Below are 16,416 nucleotides of genomic sequence, written 5' to 3' on the forward strand. Positions count from 1 at the left end.
TTGCCCCTCAAAAATCCATGTTCTCAGGGAAATGAGGAGCCACTTTGACCCCACTTCAGCCACATCTGAGCTGCCATCCAGCCAGAGCTGCCCTGTCTGCGCTGTTCGCCCGGGGCATTGGGCGGTTGCCCCTCTCCAAGGCAGCGTTCCTAACAGGGCATCGGTCGCTGAACAACGAAGCATCGAAGTGAAGTGAAGCAACCTAACAATACTGCACCAGCCTCACTCACCTCCACTGACCAGCCGGCGAGAGACAAACATCCAGCTGCCTCTCCACATCCACCCTCTTCTCCCTCCCTCATCTATCGATTCACATGTCCACGTCTCAAACCTCGACAACCTTGCTGATTTAGGCCACGGATTTACCCTTTAACTCTGCATCCAGAGTAACCCATTTTCTCTGCGCTGAGCGTATCTTACAGCTCTTAACCCCCCCCCTGCGTGACCTCGTCTGTGGCTCTCGTCTTTCAGCCAAAAATCGTGTGTTGGGACTCCTCAGCGCAAATCATTGCATCACCCACCAGCACAGCACAGCACAGCACCACTACCACTACCACTACCACTACCACACGCGATCCACCCGCAACCGCCAACCTTCCTCTCCCTCCCTCCTAACGATCATCTCGACTCATCTCGGACGCTGCCACTCATTTTCTTGATAAATCTGCGATCTTACCGCCCCGCTCGCCATGGCTGACGCGCCCAACTCTGGCGATGAGCTGTACCCTATCGCCGTCCTTATTGACGAGCTGAAGGTATGCTAGATTTGGCGGTGACGCCACGCTCCATCCCAACGCTTCCCCTTCCTGCGTGGTTGTCTTATCGCCAAGAAGCGAACAATTACACGTTCATTACTGACGCTCGATTCCTCTGCAGCACGATGATGTTTTGCTCCGTCTCAACGCCATCCACCGTCTCTCGACCATTGCTCTCGCTCTCGGCGCTGAACGAACCCGTGAGGAGCTTATCCCCTTCCTCGATGGTCAGTCTTCGATTAGCTCTCCCGCTTACCAATATGCGCTTTAAAAGCAAAGACGTCTCCTAACCTTGATACTATGCAGAGTCCGTGGAGGATGAAGATGAGGTCCTTGTTGCCCTGAGCGAGGAGCTTGGCGGCTTTGTCGAGTATGTCGGCGGTTCCCAGTGGGGTCACGTTCTGCTGTCTCCCCTCGAGAACCTCGCTTCTATCGAGGAGCCCGTCGTTCGCGACAAGGTAAACGAACACGCCGTTTTCTTTAGTCGCCCTTCCTGACACTGACTGTCAATGCAGGCCGTCGAGTCCCTGAACAAGATTTGCACCGAGCTTTCTTCTCAACAAGTCGAGGAATATTTCATTCCCCTCACAATTCGCCTCGCCAAGGGCGATTGGTTCACATCAAAGGTTTCGGGATGCGGCCTCTTCACAACTCCTTATAACAAAGTCTCCCCACCCGTCCAAGAGCAGCTGCGCCAGCAGTTTGGCCTGCTGGTGCACGATGAGACACCCATGGTCCGTCGCCAGGCTGCCACCAATCTCGCCAAGTTTGTCAAGGAGATGCCCGCCACCATCGTTGTCGACGAAATGATACCCCTCTTCCAACACCTCGCGCAAGATGATCAGGATAGCGTCCGATTACTCACAGTCGAGGTTCTCATCTCTATTGCCGAAGCCGTTCCCAAGGAGCAACAGGCCAGCCATGGTGTGTTGCTGACAGCTCTACGCAATTTGATAGAGGACAAGAGTTGGAGAGTCCGATACATGATCGCGGATCGGTTTGAGAAGGTTCACAATACCTGCCACTTCTTATTGTCGTTGCTGATGCTAATTTTTACAGATTGCTAAGGCGGTAGACGAGGAGGTTGTTTCTAGAGACCTCGTTCCCGCATTCGTAAAACTTCTCAAGGACAACGAGGCCGAGGTACGAACCGCTATTGCTGGCCAGATTCCCGGCTTCTGTGCTCTTGTGGATCGTAACGTGCTCCTCAACGACATCATGGGCAGCATTGAGGATCTTGTCTCGGATACATCCCAACATGTCCGTGCTGCGCTTGGTACCCAGATCAGTGGCCTGGCTCCTATCCTTGGAAAGCAAGAGTACGTCAGTCAGTCTTTGCGAACAGGGCCTCGATTCTAATTTCCCTCTCAGAACTATCGACCACCTTCTCCCCATGTTCCTCCAGATGCTTAAGGACGAGTTCCCGGAGGTTAGGCTCCACATCATCTCCAAGCTTGAGCTCGTGAACCAAGGTCAGTCACAGAACTCATCATGTATGATATGAAGCTGACGTAATGCAGTCATTGGTATCGACCTCCTCTCACAGTCACTTCTTCCCGCAATTGTACAACTCGCCGAGGATAAGCAATGGCGAGTAAGACTTGCGATTATCGAGTACATCCCTCTCCTCGCCAGTCAACTGGGCGTTCAATTCTTCGATGAGAAGCTCAGCAATTTGTGCATGGGCTGGCTGGGAGATACCGTTTTCTCTATCCGTGAAGCCGCTACTCACAATCTGAAGAAGCTCACTGAGGTCTTTGGTGTTGAGTGGGCAAGCGAAGCTATCATCCCCAAGGTTATGGCTATGGGTAACCACCCTAACTACCTTTACAGGATGACCACCTGCTTTGCTATTTCGGTGATTATTGCCCTTACCTGAAACTGTGAGCCCAAACTGACTCTTTTACAGACATTGGCGAGCGTTGTGAGCATGGATGTGATTGCCAAGTCGATCCTCCCTATGCTCGACAAGCTGGTCACTGACGATATCCCCAACATCCGTTTCAACGTGGCCAAGACATACCGCGTCCTCATCAATGTGCTTCGACGTCTGCCAGACGAGGGTACCCTGTATGATCTGGAGAAGCAGGGCAGTGAGATCACACCGTCGCCTCGGGGCTCGGAGCTGATCCAACAACGAGTTGTTCCTAACCTGGAGAAGTTGCAAAAGGACGACGACGTGGATGTGCGATATTTTGCGACGACAGCAGCTGCCGAGATCTCGGGACCCATTGCTGGCGGGGAGCCTATGAATACATCGCCATAGATGAGAGACGTAATGAAGCAATAATCATTGTCGAGACAGATTTTGTCTGCTTTTTGTTTTGTCCCGTCCATGTCGCTACAGAAAGAGAGAAAGACAAACAGAAGCTATGAAGTCGTACGTTGCATAGTAGAAGCTACTAGTTGGAGCTGGACATTGCTGCGCTGAGTTGAGTCAAGATGAGAAAGGGGAATGTTCTGCAAAATATGCGATAAACAAAAGCTTGATGCGGAGCCTCTGAAAGGGGTAAGGAGACGGACTCAGATGAAGCTTTGGGATCACGAAAATGGGGAGGAGTCCAAGAGGGATAGTCCAAGCATTGACACGAGTCCAAATACCATTGTATGATACAACAAGAGCTCTCAGAGGTGAATGATATTGACTGTTTAGAATAGGTGCTGGAGCCAGCACAGAGTGATGATGGGTATCTTTTTTTTTTGTTCTTCAAACTACACTGCATCTATATCTTTCATACCCTGCGGAAGCAGAGCGTACTGATTGTTTGGCCTTTGTGGCCTCCAAAGCTGAAGGAACGATATTCAACTCTGCCAACGACTTGGAACCCTTCTTCGCTGGTCTTTTCGAACCAGCCTCTCAACTCCGTCTCGGTCCAGTTGCAGCTTGTCACCAAGAAGACGCCACCCTTTCGAACAAGGGGTAACACTCGCTCTCGATAACATTCACATAGCCGTCGTCCTTGGGCATCTTTCTCGTCGCTTAGAGAGATGGCATCGAAGGTACCCTTGTCCAGTACCACATCCCAGCCCTCGGTCTGCTCGCCGTTGAGGACAGGGCTGTATGGTCCAGCTATAAGATCCCACTCTTCGAATTCGACAGGCTTCTCAAGGTCGTCTTTTGTGGTGGCAATTTGTCTCGCGAGTGCAATGCTTTGGGGGCTGTAGTCCACGCCAAGAGCTCGTGCAGACCAATCCTCTTCGCGCAGGGAGAAGAGAAGAGAACCGTTACCGCAGCCAAGATCGAGAAAGGTGGTGGTGTCGTGGGAGAGGACAGGCGAGTCTGGGTCAGAGGGGTCAAGCAGACCGTCTAGGAACTCAAGGATCTTTGCTTCAGCATCTGAATCGTCAAACCAAACAGTTCCGATGTCGGAGGGATCAGCGGCGTGGTTTGTTATCTCATTCGTGTAAAGGTCATCCCAGCTGTAGGGGCAGAGTGTTAGTCTGCAGTTCGAAAGAGACAGGCGAAGGGAGATGGTAGGGTACTATTGTTTTGTGCCAAGCTTTGACGGCTCAAGGTGCTGGGGCTTTTCGTTTGAGGACATTGTGGAAGAGTTGTTTTGGGCTTCGAGAGGAATGAAGCTATCCAGGATCTTTTGTTCCATTGACATTAACAATGACAATGATGGTATATTTTGTGGTGGGGGTATCGAAGAAATGTCCAAAAGGAGCAGGCGGTGAAGGTGGGGTAATTCTTCATGTGCTACCTTACAGGCGCAGGCACCTCAGAAACCTGAAAGTGTAACGTATAGACTATAGGATAGATTTAGGTAAGGTAGTGTTCATACACGCCGAGTCAAGGCATTCAAAATCCATCAAACATGTCACAAATTCTCTCAGAAGAGTTTTAGTAGTAGGGCAGAACCTGAGAACTAAAGTTCTTGCGGATACTTCTTAAGTATAAAGCTCATACCTTGAGGATATAAAGACTAGTCATATACAGGCAGACAGACGTTGCTGATGAACTTGATAGGGTTGGTTGGTCACCAGGTACAGTAAATTGGTTCTAGCATGGCGTCAAGCTCTTGAGGTGTAATGGATCCCCTCAACTACCCATTGTCAGGTACTTCTGGAACGCAACATGTGCAACAATGTGTATATCCTGCTGCAACAGCCGCAACAGCAATCCCACAACCCAAGCAGATCAAATCAGATGGATCGTGTAGACGAGCAGGCCTATTCCTACTCTGGCCTTGGAGGACCACATGATCCTTTTCCGTCCATGAGAGAGGGATGACCGATAGCCGTCCCTGTATGAGTATTTATCATTCGATCATCATGATCATGAATACCTTATTCCTGATATCAACCGCACCGCAAAATCATGCAAGTTTCCAAACACCAGGCCCCGTATAAGTTAACAGTTCGTTCGTCTTGTCGCGACGATGGTTATCACTCGTCCAATCAATTACCGGACGAGTAACGTAACAGCAAAGCCCCATAAGCAATATGTGTGTATGTATGAATGTGAGAAACAGAACCATAAATCAAGCCGAGCTTAGTAGAAAGACTCGACCATGGTGTCCTTCATGCTCGTGTTGATGTTGCTGGGGCCCTGGCCCTCGCCGAGACGGAACACACTCTCGATAACGCTGAGCTCAGTGGCAGTTGTGTCGAGACCAGTCACGGCGAGCCAGTCGTTGACGACCATTCCAGCGCCAACAACGTTAGAACCACGGTTGACACTACCGGCGACGAGAGGAACCTGAAGCAAGCTGGACAATTCGTCCTGATCTTGGATAGGAGTCTTGGGATGCACGAGACCACCCTGGTTAGACAAGCTCATGTAGCTGCCCACCAGGACATTGTCTGCGACAGTCTGACGGAACACTTCCACGCCGAGGACATCTGCAATAATCTCTTCTGTTTCACGTTCCAAATCAGGGTGCACGAGAGCGATGTGATCGTTTGTGACGATGACGTTTCCGAGAGCTGACAAGCGCTCCTCGATACGCTGGATACGGACTGAATCGGGAAGCGAATTTCTCAAGTGCTGCAGCTCCTGGTCGGTTGTGGTTGTGGGAACGAGAAGACCCTTACGGTTGCCAGCGGTCATACGGCCAATGATACGGGTACCAGCGATTGTGGTTCGCACAGTAGGAATGATATCTTGGAGTTCGGCTTCAAAGACACTGCAAGATGTCAGCATGAAACTCGTAGTCAAAGATAGGTGAGAGGGCTTTACCTGTAGAAGTTCTCACTGGCACCGAGAGCCACGAGGGCATAAGAGTTGGTCAAGGTGGAAAAGACACCGACCCTGGAGATTGCAGGTTAGCATAAAGTTCTGATCTTTCAATCTCGTACCATTGTACAGCAAGGCATATCATCCATATAGATGGATATGCGCCGCATAAGAAAAGGCGGGGGCGGGGTTCTTGAGGCACAGGGAGCTTCAATCGCCAGAAGAAAAGACAACAAAGATGACATACTCGTTGGAGTTCTCAAATTGAGCGCGGACGGCCATGATTGCTGAAGTTTTCTGGGTCGTGCAAGTCGTAGAGTCTATAATTTTGGAGGTTTGGTGTAGTTGAAGATTGAAGTTATCGCAGAGTGGATGCTCGTCGTAGGTTTTTTTTTTTCTTCGTCTGGTTGGTTTTGCTTTCTTGCCCCTCCTTCTTCTTTTTTTTGGGGCGGGGGAGCTCTCGCCGCTATTTATGTAATGCGGTTTCTGGATCAGATAGTGGAGCTCAGGCAGTCAGCAACTAAAAGTTGTCACTAAAATTGCTCTCAGCACGCCCGAAAACAGTAATGAGCCTGATGACTCACTGAAGCAAATTGCTAAGGAACCTCGCCACTATGGATTGAGCGGGTAAGGTGAAAAGGACCCTGCTTAAATCAACAAGGTATATGGATATTTGTTACATGTGGGATGACTCCTTTGAAAGGAAATGACTCCTTGGCCGTTCATTAAGCAACTTCCAGAAGTTAGGTACCTTATCCCAAGGATCTATCAACCTCGTAGAATTCAGCCCTAGGTAGGTCCTTAGCACGTAAGGTAGCTTGGACCCTTCGACTCATCTCGCATCAAGTCCAAATACGGTAAGTGATTATATCATCCATCCTGCTCCAGGTCAAGCACCTTCATCATACTCAAATAACGTGATTCGGAGCCTTTTCATGACTCTAAGCTTAATTTGTATATGCAGCCAGATGCCAAAAGGAAATCCTTGTCGCATCATGAACTGCTCGTCTCATGGTAACATGTATTTACACAGAACAAAATAAGGGTCCACATCCAGTATCCCTAAAAATATATATATATATATATATATATATAAAACCATCATCATGCCGTTCGTGATCCTTTGTCCCATCTTGCCCTGTTCGGGTCATGTTGCCACAAACCCTTATGACCTCCCAGTCAACTCTCGGGCCCTCATTCTCTCTCCGGATATCTACTGTCGCCTCGCCATTCACCCAACGCATGGCGCTCATTTCTCGCTTCCCTGAGCTTCATCGTAATAGAGTTATCAATACTCAAAATACTTGTCCTCACAAAGTCCAGACAGGCGCCTTCATCAGAACTTGTCTTCCTCGTACTTCCAACGCCATAAATCCTGCGAATCGCACCCTGTTCGAGTCCTTCGGCAGGGCCGCTACAAAAGTGTCCTTGTCAGCATCCTTCCTTGCGCTCTTTGAAGCATCGTTACCCTCCCCGCTCTCGGGCGGGGCTGCATTATTCAACGTACCAGTCTTAGCTTTGCCGCTCTTTTCATCGTCGCCGTCCTTGTCGTCGCCCTCTCCCTCTCCCTTCTGAGCCTCCAAGACTGGCAAGGCCGCTTTTTCAACTTCCATTACATGCGGCTGGACGATCTCTCCAGGTAACGGGTAGGTAATGGCCACATCCCGACTCTCCAGGGGGAGGTTGGCTGCAATGCCCACCGCAAGCTCCACGATCATCGATGCGCTACCATCCACGCCAGGTGGTGGCGGGTTGCAAAGGAACTGGTAAAGGCAGCTTGTCAGGGATGCCGTTGACTTGGCGATAAATGCATTGCGATTATCGTTCGCAGCTGGTGAGTTAAGCTGTCGGTGCAAGCCGTCCAATGATGTCATCCGCCAGCTCACAATCTTGTTCGTCAGGGCGTCGAACTCTTCCTGACTAGTCAAAGTATGCGTGTTGCTTCGAATGCCCAGCTCAATCTCCTTGAGAGATTGGCTCAGCTGCGCATCCAGTCCAGGGTGAAAACACTTGTTGAACACCTCCTCCATGATCCAACGTGAGATGACAGCGCGTCCAATAGCTGTCATCTCAGCCTTTCCCGTCTTGAGTGCTTCTGTGCTGACATACTTGTCAAGCCATTGCGGCACGCACCGCCAATCTTTTCGAATGTTGAACGAAAGGTTGTTAATGGCACCATTGAGTCGGTTGAATCGTGTCGAATATTCACTGTCATCGAGAGCGGTACGCGATTGCGACATGCGCTGGTTGGCGACTGCATTCTGGAGGTGCACGATTTGACCATTGAGCGCCTCAATCTGTCCCTTGCCATCAAAGTAGAGTCTCTTGACGTTCTTGTATTTAGTTACTGCAAACAATCAGTATGCTGTACTCACTGCGCCTAGGCAGAGATTCTTCCGGTCTGTACTTACACAGGTCCTTGAAAGACTTGTCATTCTCGCCAGCCTCAGCGGGGACTGCAGATACTGGCTGGGGGCTGTCCCTTCCTTGATCCACGGTTTGACCCTCATACGGAGATGGGCGATCGCCACGGTAGGCCGGTGACTGGCCAGCCGACTGTGGCGGCACGGGAGGCAGCGGGTTCATGTTGTTCATAGAGTTGGCGGGACGGTAAGTGGGGGGCGGGCCACCGGGGACATCGGCCTGCCCACGCAATTTATCGGAGTCAGGACGGCGCGCGGATGGAGGTCCTCCGGTCGGTGGTGCCATACCGGGTTGCTGCGGTTGGGTAGTTGTTTGTTGAGCAGGAGGAAGGCTCGGGGTTGAACCTTGATTCTGTATATACAGGGCGTGGTTCACAGCGGGAGAGTTGGTTGCTGATTGCAGTTTGGCCGAACGCTGGTCCGAGTCGGCGATAGGCGATTCATGCGAGAACTGAGAGACTGTTTCAGGGTTCTGAAACTGTGCGCTGGGGCCCAAGTGTGCGGGAGCTGATCGTAGATCTCCACCTTGATTACCACCCTGGTGATAGTTGCCTTGCTGCTGAGCGTTTGAGAATTGATAAGGCTGTTGCGAAGGCGAATGCTGTGGTGGGTTGAGAGGTGATTGTTGCTGGTCGTACACGTTCGTCTCGTAACCGCTTTGTGGTTGTTGGTCCTCCGTATGTACCTGAATGTGGGTTTGCGGCTGCTGTTGGTGCTGCTGCTGCTGCTGCTGTAGCGGGGCCTGGCTCTGGTTCTGGTGATAGGCGGCGTCCTCGTAAGGCTGTTGCTGCTGCTGATGTTGCTGTTGGTCTACTTCACCAGAAACTTGGCGAATGGTGTTGTGGAGCGAAATTCGTGAAGTCTGTGAAGGTGATGGCTTGTTAGATTGATGCGCGGTATAGTGTTCATTGATATCGTCGAGACCTTGGCGAGACGAAAGCTGGGGTAAGGGGGAACGTTGACCCTCAGGGACCTGCTGGACCTGCTGGGGAGCTCAGCTTGAGCTGGAGGACGCGGCGAGGGCGGCTAACGCCAATGGCACGGCACGATAGCCAGAATTAACGACTAGGGCTTGGGCTTGGGCTTGGGCTAGAGATGATGAGAGGAGATTGGGTCAAGTTCTGGACTGGGCTTGACGGCTGTGGCTGGCGGAGTGCTATGCCCAGTAACAGGTAGAGCAGAGAGGTAGGCGGAGTGAGATTGGGAGTGAGATTGGGGTGTTGGGCTGGGCTGAGAGAGGGGAAGAGACAAGTGAACAAACAAGATAGGAAGACTGGGGGTTCCAGTTCACAACTGGTAAGGAGTAGAACTAGGGGAACAAGAAAAACAAGGAACGATTCAGAAGAGAAAGGCGGTGGATTGCTCACCCGCTTGGAAGGCCGACGTGCAAGGCCGCCAGTATTATCGTAGGATTGGTTGTTATTGTGGCCGATGCTTATGCTATGGTGGTGCTGGCCGTCAGACGCCCCACGATTGGACCCAGAAAATATGCCCTTAATCAATTTTCGAGTCGAGCGCTTCTCAGCAGGAGCTGTTTGCTGTTGTGCTTGTACCTGTGCTTGCTGCTGCTGCTGCTGTTGTAGCTGCTGGGGTGGAATTTGGCCGTAATGGTTCAGGTCCTCTACGGATGAGGTCTGGAGGTTGTAAGGCGTGGCAGCGCTATAACGGATACTCTGCGAACGGCCCAGGCCCGCGTCGTTAAATTCGCTCTGCTGCTGATGAGGATCAAATGCGACGTTAGAAAGGTTGGAACTCTGCTGCTGCTGTAATGAAGGAGGATGTTGATTAATGTTAGCACCGGTTGTGCTACTGGCGGCTGAAGGCGAGCTATAGGGATGCGGCGGGGGAGGGGCCCCAGCGGAAGCGGAGGAGGGGGAGGGCAGTAACGGTAGAGAACCTTGAGGCTGCTGCTGGGGATGTTGGAGATGTAACGGCGGCTGTTGATTCTGCAGGTAGTGAGAGGGGGGAGGCGGCTGTTGTGAATCAAAGGACTCGCTCGAGCTGAAGGCGGTATTATGGGACGAGGACAAGGCTGAATGGGGGTTTATGCTGGAAGGATTGTTGGCGCTCGCATTAGCACTGGCAGCGTTGGCATTGGCACCGACCGAGTGCGACTGGCCGAAGTGGGCGCCGTGGGAGGCTGAGTCTGCCTCGTCAAGGAGTTGCTGGTGCTGCTGAACTTGATAGTGTTGATCCTGCTGGATCTGCTGCTGTTGTTGGAGCTGCTGAGCCTGGTGGCTTGGTTGACGCTGGTGGCCTGCCGCTTGAGGTGTCGCAGCACTACCGCCTGTCGGAGTCTGGCTGTTGTTCGTCGGGGTTGAAGCCGCAGGCGTCTTGGACGAGTTTCGCGGCTCACCGAGCGCATGCGATGACCGGTTGCTGTGCTTGCCGAGGAAGTTCCTCATACTGCGATTGCGATTGTCGTTGCGGACGGCAGATGAGGAGGGAGTTCGGGGGAGGTAATCGCGCACAGCGAGTGTTGAGGTCGGAGAGAATGGAACAGGCGGAAGTTATGGGAGGCAGATGAGAGAGATAGAGTCCAATGCCAGCTAAGGTAGGTAGGTGAGGTAAGTCAAGTCCTGTAGGTCACCTATCGAAATCGGGGCAGTACACCAGAGCAAGGTACTTCTTTGAGCCACCTATAGAAGCAATGGAGGGCACCGATCGGACGGGACGGGACACGGCGCAAGCTAATTGAGCTATCCCGTTCTGCCTGTGTCTAGGTGGGTGCCCGTGCTGAACCCGCTGCCATGGATGGGCCGTAGTGGATGTTCAGCGCCTTACTTGCTACCCTGCTACCTGTGTGCAGACCTCGTGGACACCGAACATCCATGGATCCCTGGAGAGATTGGGTAGCAGAGGGGTGATAAGGCGGATACAGTACCACTCGCTAATAATATGTCTTTGGGCTGTGTTCCGAGTTATTAACTTGATCAATTGCGCGGCTGATGCTTTTCATTCGTGTATATGGGTTTCATCTGGTCTTGACACGAATAAAACAAGGTCTACCTATGTTGAAAGCACAGCCTCTACTGACTATACCCTGTGGCGCTGCATTCGTATGATGATAGGCAGGCCTAGATTTTGTGACCAAGACCCTGAACTGGATTGTGAAACGGAAAGTTACAACATGCTACCCAAGGCTGGTCATTTTTGAACGGATGGTTTGTTACCTCTTAGCATAGAACCATGCACAAGACAACTTCAGTTGAGACAATCGGATATTAGCCAAGACCAAGACCAAGACTCCAGCAGCGTTAGCACGTTCCATGTAAATCTGCCAATCTCCTCTACTGCAGGTGACATATTCTGGAATATGTATCAACAGTTACTGTATCCACTAGCGTAGTCAATATGCACTACAACATTTGGATTGTCAGCATCGCGTTGGTTGAGTCTTTTCTCCTCTAGACAAGTTCGTCCACTCCCAAGCTTCCCGTACATGTCAGCAATAAGCCCTCCTATGAGAGCTACATAGTAGTACTTCAAGCTTTGATCACCTCTCACTTGCGGTTCATCAGCCTTTTCGGAAGTTGTCTCGGTCAGTCCTTGTTTCTTGAGCGGAGTACGCTGGCCAGACTGGCCTTGTGGACACTGGATTCTGTTGAAGGGAGGCTGTGTCTGCGGGCTGGGATCCAATATGTGATCCTGCGGTTGAAAGACGATGCCGCATATTGCCGGTTGTTTTGCTAATGATTGATGTAGTCCAACGCGATCATGTCGCTATAAAGATCTCTGAGGGTATTCTATATGTTCTATCATTGATTCGTCTTATATAATGTTCGTTGCTATCCCATGAAAGCTCTACAATCCAAGTCTTTATAACTTGTCATCTTTAATTTTGAATCTCGGTGCATCCCACAAGCCGTGCGTACCCTGGCAATTTGATACTATGAATAGCAACTCATAAGCTTCCTGCCAGACAGGGATGTGTGTTGATCCAGTGTCGAGTGTGGCAGGACGAGAACTTCGCTATGTTTCTCACGAGAAGTTAGATCTCAGTGCTGGCCGAGGTCAACATCTGAAATCCCTCTGTTCTGATGAGCTACCATGACTTGGACAGCACTACTCTTTTCAGCCTACCATATATTGCATGGTCGAGCTAGCTGACTTGAGGCTGGTTCCCAAGCGTTGTGACTGTGACACCCGAATACGTATGAGGAGACATGTATACAAGGCACCTTCCAAATGGACAATCTATAATATGAGAACCACTTGTGGGCCACAAAATCGAAGCAAATACCGTCGCCTAACAGTACATCGTCGTATTTTGTAGGTTGAGCAAGCCCGGCCCAAAGATCATCAACGCCCATGTCTAGGGTAGGCTTAATAAGGTGAACCGTCATTCCCTAAGCCGGCGATTAATTAATTCAGCGATCATGACCTTCATCTTTCATAATTCGGCTTCCAACCTGCGTAATGAGTCCGAGGACATTGGTATATAAATCTAAACCTTCAGAAGAAACTTCAGCGCTCTAAAAGAACCCATTCGCTTCGAACATTCACACCAACAATACCTAACTCCAACCTGCTCACAGGTGATCTGACAGTTGGCCATCCACTATCACATCTGAACTAGAACAACCTGCCGTCATGTGCTTTGGTGCGACTTGCCCAACATGCTGTGAGTTTCTGTCATTTCCTCCACACCAATTGAGTTTGTGAGATATTAATTGAAGCCTATCTAGCGAAGAAATCGTGGCGTGGGTGCGGTAACCACGTTCAACAAGTCTTCGACGGAGTGCCACAGACTGAATGGTGTACTTGTGCTCCCAAAACCAAGATCGGCGGCAAGGAATATCCTCCTGCGGCTCCCATGCAGATTCCGGGCCTGAGTTGGATTTCTGGCATGCTTGGGGGAGGTAATCGTCAAAATCCTGGCAGTGATAAGAAGCCGGAGCTATGAAGTTATATGGACATCATATCTCTGCCACGCTATCAATCAGCTGTTTGGATAACATGAATGCGGGGATTTGCAGGGGTGAGAGGTCCGGAAGTCGGTAGTTTGAACTTCATGACATGAAATAGGGCGTCGAGTCATATGCATAAATGCCGGGGTTGGGGTTTGGAGTATGGGGAAGTTTCAACATTGGTTGTTTGTATGGATAGTAGACGTGCGTGAGGTGTTGGACGAATTATGGGGAAGTTGTACTATGTAAATCGATATACCATAGATGAACGGGAATAGAAATTCAAACATTTTTTATTTCAAGATTCACAGATGCCAATTCGATGTGGATGTTATCATTGATCCTTAAAGCAGGTGGACGCGGGAATCCCCAGAATGTGGAGAAGACCTTACTCGACAGGGGACAAAGAAGCGACAACTAGATACGGATATGTAATAGAGAGACGATCAAAGGGCGTGACTGGTTATGAACTAACTTATCTCTCGGTTACGCAGCAATTCCCCCCACACGAAGTAGGCAATTCGGGCTTGGACCCGACGAGTTGGAGTCATATCGGAGCGCTTCTATCTCAGACGCCTCGTGATAAGAACCTCAATCTAGCCGGTCAATGGTTGGATCCAACTCTCCCTCTTTCTCTTCATCAAGTGAGAGAATCAGCCATCAATTAGTCAAGTTCAAACATATCAACGTTGCTATAATGTTGATACTATCACCAAGCTTCATGCTTGGAGCCGCCGCTCTCCTTGTCATTACTCATATCATTATCCGCTTGACTTCGGCTACCGCAAAGGTTCCCGGTCCCTTCGTATCCAACTTCACCTCACTTGTACTGAAATGGCACGAACTCAATGCCAACCGTACCATGCACATTCACGAGCTTCATAAGAGATATGGCCCAGTGGTCAGGGTCGCACCCAATGAGGTCTCCTTCACTTCGATTGATGCTCTCAAAGAAATTTATGGCTCCGGTGGTAGCGGATATGACAAGACCGAGTTTTATGACCTCTTTCAAGTCTACGGCAAGCGGTAAGAACTCACATTATAGGACTGGGATGCTGGCTCTGACTGTGCCTTGCAGAACAATGTTCTCAACATTGGTTAAAGGCGACGTAGGTTCAGATTAGGAGCCATGATGTTTAGTCAAACTGACCTTTTGACTAGCATGCGAAACGACGGAGGATGATTGGCGATAGATATGCCAACAGCAACGTAATGAAGCAAGCCCCCCTGGCCGGGATACAAGAACGCTCCAAGAGGTTTGTTGAGCGTTGTGTTGACTCACCTGACAAGACGGCAGACGTATTTGTAAGTTGAGAGCTCTTCTTTTCAGGAGTATGCTAACAAACCGATATAGAGAGGTTAGTTCCGATTACGAGGAGCAGAACCGATTGAGGAGAAAGACACAGCTGACCAAAACAGCGTTGCACGCATATGCTTGTGATTGTGTTACGCACCAGTTGTTTCACCCATATGGAAGCAACTGCCTGCAAAACAAGGACGATGAAGAAATGATGCATCAAGTTGCTGCCGATGACAGTCTTCAAAGTAAGCTCTCGTATGCCAAGGATCGCGCGTTGGAGCTCACAAGAGAACTTAGACCGTCTGGTTCAGTACTATAGCCCGATTCTTCACCGTCTTGGATCCAGCATTCTGACTAGCTTTGCCAAACCTCGATTGATTCCCCTGGCCGACAACTTTGTGATTGAAAACGCCAAAGAAAATGGTGCGGCAGATTTCACCGTATTAAACCGGCTCAAGGAGAAGGATAGCGTCCTTGATACTATCGACATGGCTGCCGAGTGTCTCGATCATATGGCCGCTGGCATCGATACAACCGGCGACGTTCTGTGCTTCTTAATGTGGGAACTTTCACAGCCCCGGTCGACAAAGTATCAACGACTTCTGCGAGAAGAGTTTCGAAGCAAGCCTGACGCCCACTTTGACGAGTTGCCCATGCTAGATGCTGTCCTAAACGAGGGACTGAGATGTTTCCCCGCTATTCCAATGTCATTGCCTCGATACGTCCCCCACGGTGGCCGTGTCATTGATGGGTTCTCCTTACCCGAGAAGTCAGTTGTCAGTTGTCAGGCCCTTTCAGTTCACCGAATCAACGATCATGTCTTCCCCGAGCCGGACAAGTTCTACCCTGAAAGGTGGTTGGAAGCCGAAGGAGACGCTGACCGACGAAGACACCAATGGGCCTTCTCCAGTGGAGGAAGAGGATGCATCGGGAAACAGTGAGTAGCTCTGCTGAGTGTAAAGAGGGAAGATGTTAATACGTGCTATAGCCTTGCCATGGCGGAGATGAAGACCCTGCTGCGAGACGTGTATTCACGATACGAAACTGAGCCGGATGAATCAATGAAGAGCGAATCTATGGCGATGGACGATCAACTGATATCCTCACGACCTCTCGGAAAGCGATGCCTCCTTAAATTCGTGCCTGTGAAGGGCTGAACTATAATTCAGAGACCGCGACAACGAGTTGATGAGCATTGACGAGGAGACGGGAGCTTGATCAGGGCATCAGAATCGCGATTAGTATACACACTAAGGGCATGTTTTATCAATACAGTGCAGTTGTCATAGATTAAAGGATGGGCTCGGCAACTCGGCGATAGGGGATGTCAAAAGCTCAAACAACTTCAGCTGCGGGAAGAGAGTATTTCTACCACGCATGTAAGAGAAACTCACAATCAAAAACCACCTCAAACAACAACAGATCGTGATTGCATTCGTTGGTTGGAGTTTGTGGCTTTTAAATCCGAATACACCGATGTCGTATTTGTCATTCTCCGACTGCATCCCCGAAATCACAACATGAAAAAGGCAACCATCCAACCATCCAATCCATCAAATCGATGCGAGTGCGTTGCGTTTGCCTGGCTTGCACGTGTACAGTGTGAGGAAAACTCGGTATTGGAAGGGCTTGGCAGTTGAAGCATGCCCTGGGACAGAGGTGTTGAACAGGTGCTGGGGTCTCACGTGCAGGCAGGGATACTTTAAGATTACAGCCGAAATGGTAAAACCTCTAAGGGGTAGATTTCAACAGAACACAACATGAATACACCAATTCACATCAATGAACCGAATACACGTAATGTCTGACAATTAAGAGTCTCAATTGCATCTCAGCGACCCGCGCACCC

At 50.3% G+C, this 16,416-nt stretch overlaps 6 protein-coding genes across 12 annotated transcripts; 3 read left to right on the forward strand and 3 right to left on the reverse strand.

Annotated features, from left to right (window-relative positions):
* The first annotated feature begins 151 nt into the window (after positions 1 to 151).
* On the forward strand, positions 152 to 4,640 carry FOIG_05257 (protein phosphatase 2 (formerly 2A), regulatory subunit A). Of its 2 annotated transcripts, XM_031203800.1 has the most exons (8): positions 152 to 755; positions 877 to 982; positions 1,062 to 1,213; positions 1,271 to 1,762; positions 1,815 to 2,074; positions 2,127 to 2,227; positions 2,276 to 2,613; positions 2,665 to 4,640. In XM_031203800.1, the coding sequence occupies exons 1-8, from the start codon at positions 690 to 692 to the stop codon at positions 3,019 to 3,021; spliced, it is 1,872 nt and encodes a 623-aa protein (XP_031067379.1). In that variant the 5' UTR covers positions 152 to 689; the 3' UTR covers positions 3,022 to 4,640. The 2 variants fall into 2 exon arrangements, with proteins under 2 accessions (XP_031067379.1, XP_031067380.1); XM_031203801.1 differs by having other exon boundaries at positions 1,062 to 1,762.
* Positions 3,488 to 4,363, reverse strand: FOIG_05258 (uncharacterized protein; the record flags this gene model as incomplete). Its single annotated transcript, XM_031203802.1, has 2 exons — positions 3,488 to 4,175; positions 4,239 to 4,363. 2 exons carry the CDS (start codon positions 4,361 to 4,363, stop codon positions 3,488 to 3,490), a joined length of 813 nt encoding a protein of 270 aa, XP_031067381.1.
* Positions 4,641 to 5,250: 610 nt separating the features above from the next.
* On the reverse strand, positions 5,251 to 6,216 carry FOIG_05259 (eukaryotic translation initiation factor 6; the record flags this gene model as incomplete). The annotated part of the gene is made up of 3 exons (XM_031203803.1): positions 5,251 to 5,884; positions 5,938 to 6,009; positions 6,182 to 6,216. The coding sequence occupies 3 exons, from the start codon at positions 6,214 to 6,216 to the stop codon at positions 5,251 to 5,253; spliced, it is 741 nt and encodes a 246-aa protein (XP_031067382.1).
* Positions 6,217 to 6,834: 618 nt separating this feature from the next.
* On the reverse strand, positions 6,835 to 11,329 carry FOIG_05260 (uncharacterized protein). 4 transcript variants are annotated; one of them, XM_031203807.1, is made up of 4 exons: positions 9,725 to 11,329; positions 8,346 to 9,219; positions 7,442 to 8,281; positions 6,835 to 7,348 (listed from the first exon to the last, which is right to left on the reverse strand). In XM_031203807.1, the coding sequence occupies exons 1-4, from the start codon at positions 10,760 to 10,762 to the stop codon at positions 7,245 to 7,247; spliced, it is 2,856 nt and encodes a 951-aa protein (XP_031067386.1). In that variant the 5' UTR covers positions 10,763 to 11,329; the 3' UTR covers positions 6,835 to 7,244. The 4 variants fall into 4 exon arrangements, with proteins under 4 accessions (XP_031067386.1, XP_031067385.1, XP_031067384.1 ...); XM_031203805.1 differs by having other exon boundaries at positions 6,840 to 7,348; positions 8,346 to 9,339; positions 9,725 to 11,319; XM_031203806.1 differs by having other exon boundaries at positions 6,835 to 8,281.
* A 1,356-nt stretch (positions 11,330 to 12,685) lies between these two features.
* On the forward strand, positions 12,686 to 13,571 carry FOIG_05261 (uncharacterized protein). The gene is made up of 2 exons (XM_031203808.1): positions 12,686 to 12,981; positions 13,046 to 13,571. Exons 1-2 carry the CDS (start codon positions 12,951 to 12,953, stop codon positions 13,261 to 13,263), a joined length of 249 nt encoding a protein of 82 aa, XP_031067387.1. The 5' UTR covers positions 12,686 to 12,950; the 3' UTR covers positions 13,264 to 13,571.
* Positions 13,572 to 13,749: 178 nt separating this feature from the next.
* On the forward strand, positions 13,750 to 16,227 carry FOIG_05262 (uncharacterized protein). 3 transcript variants are annotated; one of them, XM_031203809.1, is made up of 7 exons: positions 13,750 to 14,293; positions 14,346 to 14,376; positions 14,429 to 14,572; positions 14,622 to 14,625; positions 14,687 to 14,812; positions 14,865 to 15,504; positions 15,556 to 16,227. In XM_031203809.1, the coding sequence occupies exons 1-7, from the start codon at positions 13,875 to 13,877 to the stop codon at positions 15,722 to 15,724; spliced, it is 1,533 nt and encodes a 510-aa protein (XP_031067388.1). In that variant the 5' UTR covers positions 13,750 to 13,874; the 3' UTR covers positions 15,725 to 16,227. The 3 variants fall into 3 exon arrangements, with proteins under 3 accessions (XP_031067388.1, XP_031067389.1, XP_031067390.1); XM_031203810.1 differs by having other exon boundaries at positions 14,865 to 16,227; XM_031203811.1 differs by having other exon boundaries at positions 13,824 to 14,376; positions 15,556 to 16,002.
* The last annotated feature ends 189 nt before the right edge of the window (positions 16,228 to 16,416 follow it).

This window comes from Fusarium odoratissimum (assembly GCF_000260195.1).
Source record: "Fusarium odoratissimum NRRL 54006 unplaced genomic scaffold supercont1.6, whole genome shotgun sequence".
Classification (NCBI taxonomy): Eukaryota; Fungi; Ascomycota; class Sordariomycetes; order Hypocreales; family Nectriaceae; genus Fusarium; species Fusarium odoratissimum.